The following is a 12,736-nucleotide window of genomic DNA, read 5'->3' as shown; positions in this document are numbered from 1 at the left end:
TTGAGGCCGCGTGCGTGCCTTCCCTCTGCCTACACAAACCTGTAATGGCCGCCGCAACCTCTCACTAACTTCCCCTACTCTCGCGCGACTCTCCTGCGCCTTCCCTGCCCTCACGCAACTGTTCCCTGGCTCTAGGGTTCTCCCTGCGCATGCGCGACTCTGCCCTGTCTCTCGCAGCCTCCCTGCGCATGCGCGAGCTACCTGGGCCGCCGGGGACTCACTGCGCATGCGCGAGCTGAAGCGCAATGGCGGCGCCCTATCCGCCCGGCTCCGGGAGCGCCGGGAGCCCTGAGATGCGCGTGCGGCCTTGGCAACCGGCCGCACGCGTCCCCGGCAACCCCCGAGCCGGGACCTGAACGCCCTCTCCCCTGCCACTGCCGAACGGAGCCGCCATTGGACGCGGCGGCCCCCGCGATCGGCAGTCAGGTGAGGGGGGTGCGGTAGCGCTGGGGAGACATGGCTACATGTATATTTTACTTTAGAACAATAAGTTTATGTTCCTCCAACCCCCGGTATTATTCTCGTGTTAATGCGGACATGCTTATAAGATAACGCCTTGTGTTTTTTTTTTTTTACAGTGAAAAAGAAGAGAAAAATTGCGATTGTGCAGCCGGAGAAACAGTAAGTTCTGACCCTGTTACCCGATTTCACGTGTTTCCGGATATTCAGCGATATGGAGGCCTGTCACTCATAATCCTTAACTAAAAGACATCTTTCTTTTACTGCATCCACGGTATTTCCTCGTCAAATGATGGCATTGATATCATGCAGCTGAGTTACACTAGCACAGGGGTGGCCAACTTCTGCCCTGAAGACCCCCTCCCCCAACAGGTCAGGTTTTCAGGATATCCCTGCTTCAGCACAGGTGACTTAAAGACTGAGCTACCTGTGCTGAAGCAGGGATATCCTGAAAACTTGACCTGTTGGGGGGAGGGTCTTGAGGACTAGAGTTGACCACCCCTGGGTTAGGCAGAAGGGTAGCCAACTCCAGTGCTCAAGACCCTCCTCCCCCCAACAGGTCAGGTTTACAAGCCTGCTTCAGCACAAGTGGCTCATTCAGGCTCAATCAGTACTGTAGCTGGTCAACCCTGCGCTAGTAGCGTCGGCTGCTTGAGTTGCTCGTAGCCAAATACCACGTGGTTTGGCCCTCAGTTTCATACGGCCGAGTGGGCTAATTAGCTTTGAATTCAATTCGGAAATGTATATTAGTCTGCCAACTTCACAGCCCACTGGAAACCCGTTTTCTGTGTTTTCACAAATTTGCATTGTGAAATATTATCATGCCAGCCAGACGCTGCAGGCTGCTTCTTACCTTGTGTTCCCTCGTTTAATATTCAGTCCGCGAGAAGGTGGTTTTTTTGCTTGAAGGACGGCAAACCTATTTTAGGGATCAAATTGTGTGATTTGCGTCCACTTACCAAGTTAAGGAAACACCTAAATAGCAGCTTGCAATTTTGCTAGAGAATAAATATGTAGGTAAAACACGTGTGTGAGTGGCAGATTATTTATCAGCTTCCCAGCGCGAAATACAAGGATTTTGGTGCGCATCCGTTGTATAAAACAAGGATATTCCGTCCGTTGCCAGGCTCAGGGTTTTTCGTCACCAAACCTTGTGCAGTTTCATTGCACCAGTTTTGCAGCCGAGAGATTTCTATCTCCCCGTGTGGCACCAGATTTAGAAAAGAAGAAAAAAAAAATCCCTTAGAAAGCAGCAAGATGTCTTTCTTTAAGAAGTAAACAGTAATGTGCTGCACCCCTTTAGATGTATAAACAAAAAGTATTATCGTGCTGCTGGTTCAAGGATTCCTGTCAAAACATCCACTTGGACTATGGAAAGGAAGGATCCGGCGAAATCCGTGGAGCGCAGGATCCTTCCTTTTTCATATTTCTTTAAGAAATCACACATTATTTTTAAGTTATGGTGGGTGAAAAGGTGACTAAAAACCCTCCACCGTATAGCATATAGCATATAAAAATATTACTTGTGAGCACATTCACATGTCTTAGACAGGTCTGCAGCCCCTGCCTTTCACCATTATCTCCTAGCGTACAGTGCTACTACTGCAGCAAGGGATTCTGGGAAATGACATGCAAATGAGCACACAGTGCCACCTTATGTCTCAAGACAACATTACATGGTTATACTCTTAAGCCAATGCATGCTGCTTTAAACACAGCTTTTAAACATAGCCTGGGATGAGACATCACATATTGTATAGTGTTTTTTTTCCACCAAAATAGACCTCGTTTGGAACAGCCCAGAGCCTTGGAGAAATGGCCCTCTGGAAAGGTAGCACTGTGTTGTCTTCCTACTGGTTGTCCAGGCTAATTGAGGTTTACCATTGTGTGCCCGTTGCCTTTCCTGGTTCTGTATTTTCAAAATAAATGACGCTGGGCCAGATTCAGTGAAGTCCGTTCACATTCACTGCATCTCTACTAAAAACTATAACTTCGCAGCGTTTCTTTGTTCACCTAATGCAGGGGTAGCCAACTCCAGCCCTCAAGGGCCAACAGCAAACCAGCTATTAGGGATATGCCAGCTTCAGCACAGGTGGCACAGTCATAGACTGAGCCACTGATTGAGCCAAATGTGCTGAAGCAGGGATATCCTTAAAACCTGATCTGTTGGTGGCCCTTGAGCACTGGATTTGCCCCCCCCCCCCCTTTTGCACCCTGACCTAATGCATGGGATAAATATATCCACAGTGAAACTATCTCAGGCGAGTGATGAAGATCCCCGGAGTTGTGAATGTGACATTTCCCCTAAGTACAGAAGGTGGTGGGGAACTGGCAGGAATTGGGGAGATGTGGGAGACAGAAACTTTATTCCGGTGAATGATTCCATTGTTCCTTTAAGTTATTGTCTTTGTGCAGTGGTTCCTGTGGTCTGTGAGGGTTCAGGGGGGTCCCCTGAGAAAAATGTGGTAATGGGAGACCGTTGACTGTTTTATTTTCCCATATTCTTTCCTTCCATAACGCAAAAATGTTAATACATTTTATACCGTGATCCATGTTATACAGTAATGTTATACAATACTTGTGTGTGATATTGATATATATGTTTTTATCAGAGCTGTATACAAAGTATATTAATCAAAATATAAGCCATACTACTGCAATTGTATTTTTATGTACTGTATAAAGGATATATTATTATTATTGTTTATTTATAAAGTGCCTACATTTTTGGCAGGGTAGTATAATGGGAGAACAGAGTTAGGCTGCGTCCAGGGTCAGCGCTTAGGCGCTAACCCGTGCTGAGGCGCGCTGACGCATCTCAGTGAGCCCCTGCAGCCGCAATGAGAGTGGTTTTAGCAGGGGCTCGCGCACGCTTCCGCAAGCGTGTGGAAGCGTGTGTCTTTGAAAAAATTTAGATTTTCGCGCCCAATGAGGGCGAACCAGCTCCGTGACGTCACAGCCCCCCCCCCCCCCCCGACGCGCCCCCAGACGCCTTATACAAATTACATACCAAATAAGGGCAAGCAAGCGCAAACAGATACAGGAGGTACTGGAGGGCCCTGCTCAGGAGAGCTTACAGTCTAGAGAGATAGAGACTGTATATTCTGAAATTGCTGCTTAACAAGATGGTCACACTAAGCTACAGTAAGCTTCCAAACCCATCGGCAGAGACAAATTAAGGCGTTTCTCTCAAACCAATCTGCAGATACTAGCACAGGCCTCGGTCCAGTCCAGCCTGGATTTTGCAAATTCTCTGCTGCTGGGTCTCCAAAAATGTAATATCAAAGCCCTGCAATTAGTGCAGAACGCCAGTGTCTGTCTTACAGCAGGCCAGGCAAAGAGATCACAGCTCCCTAGTATTACATGGTCTGCACTGGCTCCCGGTGGAGCAAAGGGTTCATTTTAAGATCTTGACCCTTATCTTTAAGGCTATCCAAGGTCTCGTCCCCTCAGCCCCCCCCCCCCTTACCATCAGTAACACCCCCAATCGGGCTCTCCAATTTGCAATCACCCCTCAACTGATTGGATTTTTTTAAGAATCGCCCCAAGACTGTGCAATAAGCTCCCTGCTGCTTTAAGAGATCGGGATGCTATGCTTCCATTCAGAAAGCAATTTAAAACCTTCTTTTTTAAAAAACAAAACCTGGCAGATGGATCCTTATAACCTGGCAGCCATCTTTGCTGCTCCCGTTTGTGCTTTCCGCCCTGTGTTGGTCTTCATGGTCGTTCCCCTATACTGTATATATTCAGTAGGTCCCAGTTGTAGGCCTAGGATGGGTGTCCTTCCTAAGTTCCTACACGCGCACCGTGACTGAGTTTTTTTGTGAGTAGCGTGTTAGAAAAAGTTCAAAATAGATATAAGATATGATGCATTGGGTTTTCTAACCACATCATGCATTTTCAAATGGTTCTCAAGTTCTTAAAAGGTAGAGAACCACTGATCTGTTCCCACAGTAAGGGTGGGAAAGAGGATTTGAGATCAGTATCTTAATGGAGGAATCCATGCAATATCCTACATTTGTCATTTTTTTTAAATAAATCAATTCTGTAGTATTAGATAATACTTTTTTTTTTTTCTTAATTCGTAATGACATTTTTATGAGTTGTAATATACTGAGCACCCTTTGATTTCGATAGCAAGTTTTTAGCCCACCTCCCCCCAGCAGTGCAAGATCTTTGCAACACTTTCCTTTTTGTGATAGTTTGTCGCCAATATTCCCAGCAGTTTGAGCTGCAAACTGTAACAATAGATGATGTTAGCTTAGTAATATAAGGATACATTGTAGCTGCTGAGTTACACTGAGTGAAGGATTGATTGAAAATTAAAGGCAGTCATTTAGTGAACCCTGGGAAGCAGGATCTTTGCTAATCGATCACGAGAGAACGAATTGGTCAGCAGCTTAGGTAATTAGTTTACAGTACAATAAAAATAATCAAATGCATATATTTAAAGTGCCTCTTGGATTGCCTCTTTGAGTGGCATACTGATAATCCCTTGTTGTAGCTTATTAAATACTTGATTTGGTGAAACATGCTCCTTTACATACAGATACCCATATTTGAGAACACCCCCTCGCTCCCCTCACTGCCTCTTTGCCATATTTCAATATTCAATATAGTAAAGCTGTCACGCTTAGGACTTCATTGAATCTGGTCCGAAGTTCCTTCCTTCATGGTTTCTCCAGTACAGGTGTACACTTAAATTTGGCATCTTAACACAACACAACAGTGTTCTGTATCTGCTCCATTTTTTACATTGTTTGGGACTGGAGAAGTGGCGGGAGGTTAGGGGTCCTCCATTTTATCTGTAATATATTACTGGGTACACTAAGAGAACCCCTGGTTTAGACTTCCCAAATGTGAGATTAAGCAGGAGGCATAGTGGGTTTTAACCCACTTTCCATGAAATGTCTGTGAATTGACTGTATAACCTCTGTTCATTTAATGAAACCATGTATTGTTATCATAACTCTGTTTCCAGGACATACTGGAAAACGAGAGGTAACTCTCAATGTATTACTTCCTGGTAAAACATTTTATAAATAAATAGATAGATAGAGGGGCCTGCATCATTCTACAAGGTTTTGCATAAGAAAAAGACGAAAGGAGACCCGCTCTACCTAGAATGACCAGAGGTCATCAACAAGCAGGTGCACTAGGGAGGGCAAATTGGGTGAACACGCAAGAGAGGCCGGACGGGACAGAGAGACGCCGAATGAGAAAGTCCCTGTAACGTGCACTCGGTGCTTGTTAGTGAAAAGTACCGATCTATAGCTGAAAGACAGATAATCTGTTTGTGATCATCTAAAATGTTGGTCCAGGTGGTGATGCTATGAGGAATTGGACCTTAGAGACAGGAGAGGAACTAGCATTCAGGGCACCGTTCCTGTCCCTCCACCCCCTGCCCCCCAACCTTCCCACTTACTGCTCCCCACCTTCCCACTGTGTGTAGGGATATGGGTTTAGGAACATTTTATTTAATGGTCCCTTCCCACAGCAGTGTCAATCGCCGCACGCATGTCGCATTCGGGTTCACCGCACCCCATAGCCACTCGCGCTAGCGTGACTGCCGTATACAGGCATCCTATTACCAGCCGTATAGTGCTGAATATGTTTAATATAGTTTTATTGTTCTCATCTTATTGGTCCTAATTATTTTAATATATACCCATTACATTTGATCTTAATTACATCATACTCGCATTACCAATTGGACCAGCATTTTAGATGATCACACACAGATTATCTGTCTGACAGCTATAGATCGGGTACTTTTCACAAACAGTGCACATTATAGGGACTTCCCCCTTCGGTGACTCTTTGCCCCATCTTGTGTGTTCACCCAAGGTTTTGCATAACCCTCAATTAGCAATAAGTGCCCTGGATCCCACAAACAAGTATTGCTTTTTCAGCAAGACACAAACCATTTTTACAAAACAGACACTGTAGCGGTTTACGTCTTTTGTGTATTTTTTGATTAGTCTTGCCATTAACATCAGGAAACGCATAAAGTAGATATCCGTCCATTACATGCATCATTACAGAGCAAATATAACTTTTCTGAGTGGGATTAGTGTTGTGATGCTGATTTTAATGCTGCTTTTATTGATGCTGTAAAACAAAAAAAATTGAATTGAGAGTTAAAGAATTCTGTAGAGACGCATCTCTGGCAATATTGTTTTTTTATTTAGTCAGCTTGGTATAGCTGGTATCAGGCAAGACATAAACTAGTTTTTAGTAAATGCGTCATTAACGTCTGAATTTAGTGTTATGTTCCTGCGATTATGGAGAGATTTCACAAAAGAGGTATTTGGTCTACTTTATATTGAGATGAGCATTACCCAGTGTTTTTATCGTACTGTGCCAATAATGATTGTAATTAAACAGCACTGTGTCTTCTTGAAATTGAATGAACTAAAATAACAACACACCACTTTATACGGCATCTATATAAATTTGGCATAAAGGATTACAAACTGGAATAACTTCAGTTTTTAGTGCATGTGTAGATATGGCACTGAGTCTTGGAACAGAAAAACGATGACAATATCAACCTTTTCATTGTCCAGTAAAGTGGCTCTCATTATATAGCCAAAGTCATTTCCCACTTCTGCAGCAAAATATGTAATCAAAGGGTTCTGGGTACTTTCTGCTGCGACCTGGGAAACCCTACACCAGGGGTCTCAAACTCAGTCCTCAAGGCTCCACCAACAGGCCAGCTTTTATGGATATCCCTGCTTCAGCACAGGTGGCTCAATCTGTGGCTCAGTCGAAGACTGATTGAGCCACCTGTGCTGAAGCAGGCATACCCATAAAACCTGGCCTTTTGGGGCCCTTGAGGACTGAGTTTGAGACCCCTGCCCTAAACCAACTCCAGTCCTCAAGACCCCCAACAGGTCAGTTTTTTTAACGACTGAGCCACTAATTGAGCCACCTTGTGCTGAAGCAGGGATATCTTTAAAACCTGACCTGTTGGGGAGTCTTGAGGACTGGATTTGAGATCCCCTTCCGTACACCATTCCACCCTCTGCCCCCAAAACAACTTCAACTTTAAATTAGTTAGGCATATGGGTTCAACATTTCTTTTCCATTATTGTATATATATATATATAATAATGTGATTTCATATACCTTAGCGGGCTGCCTGGTGTGAGATAGGGAATGTGTTTAATCCCTGATAGCAACACCACTCAGGACAAATTCTATACACTCCCAGGAGGCAGTGTGGGCTATTTCCTACACGAGCAGCTGCTTGGGAGTATATAGAATGTATCCCCCCTTTCTTTGGGGGTTTAATAAAAGAGTAGTTCATTATTTCTGTGCCAGTTAACATGTTAAACACAAAACTGCTACTTTGCTTTCCCAATTAACAGGGTTGTTTCATTAAGCTGCTAATGATTTGCATATTGATAAGAGATTTAGGTCCAGATCCACAGAGCTCCATTGTTGATTTAACGATGCGTTAACTTAAGTTAGCGCATCGTTAAGTGCTAACGGGCATCTTCAAAACTCACCGACGCTGTGTTAGGTGCTGTTCTCAGGCGTAACAAGCCCTTGCGTTCGCTATATAATGGACGTTCGTGCTAATGATATGCAAACTAGGTGTTCTCTTACCCTTAGATTGCAAGCTCTTTTGGCAGGGACTGGTTTTTCACTTGTTCTATGTCTGGAGCACTTATTCCCATTATGTGTTATAATATTATGGCCCATGCATTGTAAGGCGCTATATAAATAGAGACATACATACATTCACAACGCGTATCCACAGAGCTCTGTTATGTTAACGCAGGGATTTACCGATGCGTTAGTTAGGCCTTAGCTAAAGGTAGGGTTAGCACCCTCCGGAGCCTGAAATAAGGGGGCGGGAGAGAGTGCTTTGGGGCTTCGTGTTAAATCTTAGGGAACCTAACACCTGATGTTGATAACATGACGTTATATACCCTGACCTAACAGAGCTCTGTGGATTTGGGCCTGCATGGGGAGTTCACTAAGCTCCAATCAGAACTTCAATCTGCCATTCACTGCCATTCAAGCCAACACCATTTAAAGCCAGGGGTAGCCAACTACGGCCCGCAAGGGCCACCAACAGCCCAGGTTTTTGGGATATCCTTGTTTCAGCACAGGTGGCTCAATCAGTGAGCTACTGTAGGTTAGCAGATACCAATATAACAAACGTCCTATGTGTATGTTGGCAGGGTATGCTTGAATTTATTTCTATAGTCTGTATACTGGGCTTTCTACCCTAACGTAACAATGCGATTGTTTAAACAGGTTACCATCCTCGGTGCCTGTGGAGAAAATACCTCAAGATCATTGTCCTTTTCCTCAACCAGACAACTACTCAGCAGGTATGTTTTTTTATTTTTTTGCTCGCCTCCCGGAAGGATTTTAACAGCTCCTGTTGAAATAGTGACCCCCAAAAAAAACAAATAGATCTCGTTTAAATCGGCTATGAATTTAACAACACCTTTGCTTAAAGGTGTTATTGTTTTTCCCCTCCTATAGTTCTGAGAATATACATTTCATATGGTATAGACAGAAATAGTCACCGCAGCTTAGCTTGCCGACAAACCTTTTATTAACGGGGAAGTGACGTTCAGCTTTGTGTTTATAAACATACAGTATGGTTTCCCAGTGACATTACCAACCCTCCGAGGACGTTCCAAAAATACATCTCTGGATATCCCAGAGTCACCTTTAAACACATCTATTTATCCCCTCTAGAGGGACCCTACTTTACCTTACCTGCCAGGTACTGTACATCTTTTAAAGTGGGGCTACAGTTTCTTCTAAACTAAATAATGGTTTAGTTGACAGCTATCTAAGTAAAAGTAGAAACAGTGATGCATATTGTTTTCTGTCCTCCAAACTCTTTATAAAGGTTTTGCCATGAAAAGTTGCAACACTAAAAAAGCGCAGAGCTACTTTAAATGAGCAAACTCTGCTTCTACCAGCATTATTCTGCATTATATTGGTTCATTGGAATCAGTAGTGATATCTAACTTTTTTTCAAATAAGTAGCAAGTGAAAGTAACAATTACTGTTAAACTGCGTATATTTTGTTGCACCCTAGAGAACGTGGGGCTGCCCTTTATGATGCCATTTTGAAATAGATAGAAATGTAAGTGTGATAAACGATGTGTTTGATGTTTGTACCTAGGAACGGCCAATGGAAAATATTGCTGCCCCCAGCTGTTCATCAATCACCGCTGCTTCTCCGGGCCGTACTTAAACAAAGGACGGATTGCAGAACTTCCTCAGTCTGTGGGGCCTGGCAAATGTGTGCTGGTTCTCAAAGAGGTATGGTCCTAAAACCCATTATCAAACGGTACTGTAGATAGAGATTGTCTCATTACCCAGAATTTTTAAAGTGGCGAAATTCCCAGGACCAACGCCACATTTTAGTGACAGAGTTCTGTTTTTGAAATATGGGGTGTTTTTTTGGGCAGTACCTGGATAAAATGATTGCATTGTAGCTGGACAAAAAACAGCCTTATCCATGTCCTGTGAACCAAGACTCCTGGAGTTTTTGTGTCCTTGCCACTTCCCATGCAGCCGTTAATTGTTTTAAGTTATGTTATCGTGGCTCTGAGTACAAACAGTGAGGGGGGAAAGTGTGCACTAGGCGACAATAACATAGTATGTGCTGAATATTAGTTACCTGAAAGAATTACTAGCAAAGAGGAATAATACAAAAACAAGCTCACCAGAGGCCACACTACATTCTTGTTATAGGTTGTACAGCAAATAACAATCCCACTTGTGAGCACATTCCCACGTCTCAGACAGGTCCAGTACCCTGCCTTTTCCCCATGATCTCTTAACATACAGTGCTTCCACTGCAGCCAGGGATTCTGGGTAATGACATGCAAATGAGCACTCACAGTGCATCACTCTTTGCTTCTTGTCCATTTCAACATGGGACCCCTGTAAGCTTTTGTCTGCCGCAATACACAGCTTTTTCAGCACAGGCTGAATCAAAGAAGTTTGGAGTTCTCAGACCTATTCTTGGTAATCATAGACCCCATTGGGATTTTTGGAATAACCTAAATATCGGCAATGACGTGAATGCACGTTAATTCATTTCCGAATAGCAATAGATGTTCACTGGCACTCTCAAAAACCTTGTCGGACTTAAGTCCTTGAGGAAAGGTTTGGAAACCCCCAGTGTAAGTGTTGCATTTTGTGTTTCTCATTTACTAGAGATGCAGATACTGTAGAGCAGTGTTTTTCAACAGGGGTTGCTAGGACCCTCGGGTTACCCGGGCATCCCTAAAGGGTTTCCTGTAATTTTCAAGTCATTTAACAATTGTGCCACATACAAAAGAATTTACAATGTTTCTGATCTCAGATGCGCTATTAGAATGTGTTGGGGTTCCTTACAATTCATCTGATCTCAGACGCGCTATTAGAGAGAGTTGGGGTTCCTTACAATGCATCTGATCTCTGAAGCGCTATTTGAGAGGGTTGGTGTTCCTTACAATGCATCTGATCTCAGACGCGCTATTAGAGAGGGTTGGGGTTCCTAACAAAGCATTTGATCCCAGACGCATTATTAGAGAGGGTTGGGGTTCCTTACAATGTATCTGATCTCAGACGTGCTATTAGCGAGGGTTGGGGTTCCTTGCACTGCATCTGATCTCAGATGTGGTATTAGAGAGGGTTGGGTTCCTCAGAATTTTACATAGGGTTCCCTCACCATAAAAGGTTGGAAACCACTGCTGTGGTGTATTTAAATGTATCTGTAGTCTTTCCAAACTGTTCCGTGTTAATCTGTTTTTTGTATTTACTACAATATGATGTGTTTTCAGAGGACAGCAATGTGTTCAGTATTCCTACATACTTAAAAGTATGGTAAAGCCGATCTCACAAGAAGTCTTCATTTAAAAAGCTAATCAGACTTCAAGTATTGAGTCTCAGCTTAATTTGGTTATTAATTTGCACCATTACTATTTCAGGGGCTTATCAGAATGTAATTGTCTTAGTTATGTAGCAAAACCATGCCTCTGAAACCCCATTTGCCAGACGGGGAAAATAATGGTAGTGAGCAGAACTAAAAGACTAACCCAATAATGCAGGATACTTTATTGTTGTGGGATACAAAAAGCTCAAGTCACTCAACCTTTCCACCTTTTCAAGCATTCTTTTTAAAAGCCATATCAACTTGTATCTTTTCCTTTCTTTTTTTTAAAATAGATACGCAAACCGGAAAAGCACAGTTGTTCCTGAACAAAATATATATATATACATATAGCGACTTTTTATTTTAGTTTCAAGGCTAATTTAAAAAATGTACTTATTTACAGACAAAGCAAAGTAATGCAAGCTGTTGGTGGATTGCATACTCATAAATGTATCTGGCAACACCAAGTTGTCTCAGCATGCACAGTACACCCTTAAAGCTGCAGATCATGTAAACAGACAGTACTTGCTGTGCTTGAGTTGTGATGACACCACTAATTACATTTCACAGTGTAGTGTAGTAGAAAGAGCGTTCCTTTTAAGTCCTGAAAATAGAAGAAGCTTTTATATTTATTATTGTTTTTGTCAAAATGACTACAGTAGAAGAACATTTATCAGTGCAAGTCACCGTGGTTTAAACAAAGGTGGCTGTCACCTTCCTAATAACTTAACAAGTGTTTTATGGCTACTGCCTTCTGCCAGTATATGTAATGCATAATTTATATGTTCTTTTACAAGTGTCATTGACACATAATAGACAGCTTGCCTTCCTTGTTGGAGAACTCGAATGATTTGTACAATATTCCAGCAGGTATTGAATTCGATGTTGTAGGTCGTGTCAGTGGTTTCTGAGCATCCACATTTTTACATTTTAATATAGTGTATCTAGCCCAAGGCATATTAACACCACATTAATTTTGAATTTGCTGAACAATTTTGAAAATAAAACTACCTATTGTGAGCTGATTCACATGTCTCGGGCAGCTCTGCAACCCTGCTTTCCCCCTTTATCTCTTAGCATACAGTGGTTCTACTGCAGCCAGGGATTCTGGGTAATGACATGCGAATGAGCACAGTGTCACCTTTTGCTTCAAATCCATTTTAACATGGACACCTATAAATTGATGCCTGACACATTACACAGCTTTCCAGCACAGCCTGGGTTAAAGCAGTGCAGAGCCAGTAAACCTGTTGGCTCTCATCAGTGTGAGGCTGGTTCTACTGGGATAGGTTTCAACCACACATTATATAAGTTAATGTGGGTAAAAAGGGACAAAAACCCCTCAACCATACAGTGTTCAGCAAACAAAAACAA

General features: G+C 42.9%; 1 protein-coding gene across 2 annotated transcripts in view; it reads left to right on the top strand.

The window, feature by feature from the left end:
- The window catches only part of SFMBT2 (Scm like with four mbt domains 2), a 287,695-nt gene that overhangs the window by 232,095 nt on the left and 42,864 nt on the right, over positions 1–12,736 (top strand). For both annotated transcript variants that reach the window (XM_075599415.1, XM_075599414.1), the window contains 3 exons: positions 579–621; positions 8,731–8,807; positions 9,620–9,759. In XM_075599415.1, the coding sequence (XP_075455530.1) occupies positions 579–621; positions 8,731–8,807; positions 9,620–9,759 (260 nt within the window). The remainder of the gene's footprint in view (positions 1–578; positions 622–8,730; positions 8,808–9,619; positions 9,760–12,736) is intronic.

Source organism: Ascaphus truei, chromosome 5 (genome assembly GCF_040206685.1).
Source record: "Ascaphus truei isolate aAscTru1 chromosome 5, aAscTru1.hap1, whole genome shotgun sequence".
NCBI classification, from domain to species: domain Eukaryota; kingdom Metazoa; phylum Chordata; class Amphibia; order Anura; family Ascaphidae; genus Ascaphus; species Ascaphus truei.
The sequence above is the reverse complement of the archived record's forward strand: the minus strand, read 5'-3'. Positions and strand labels throughout refer to the sequence as shown.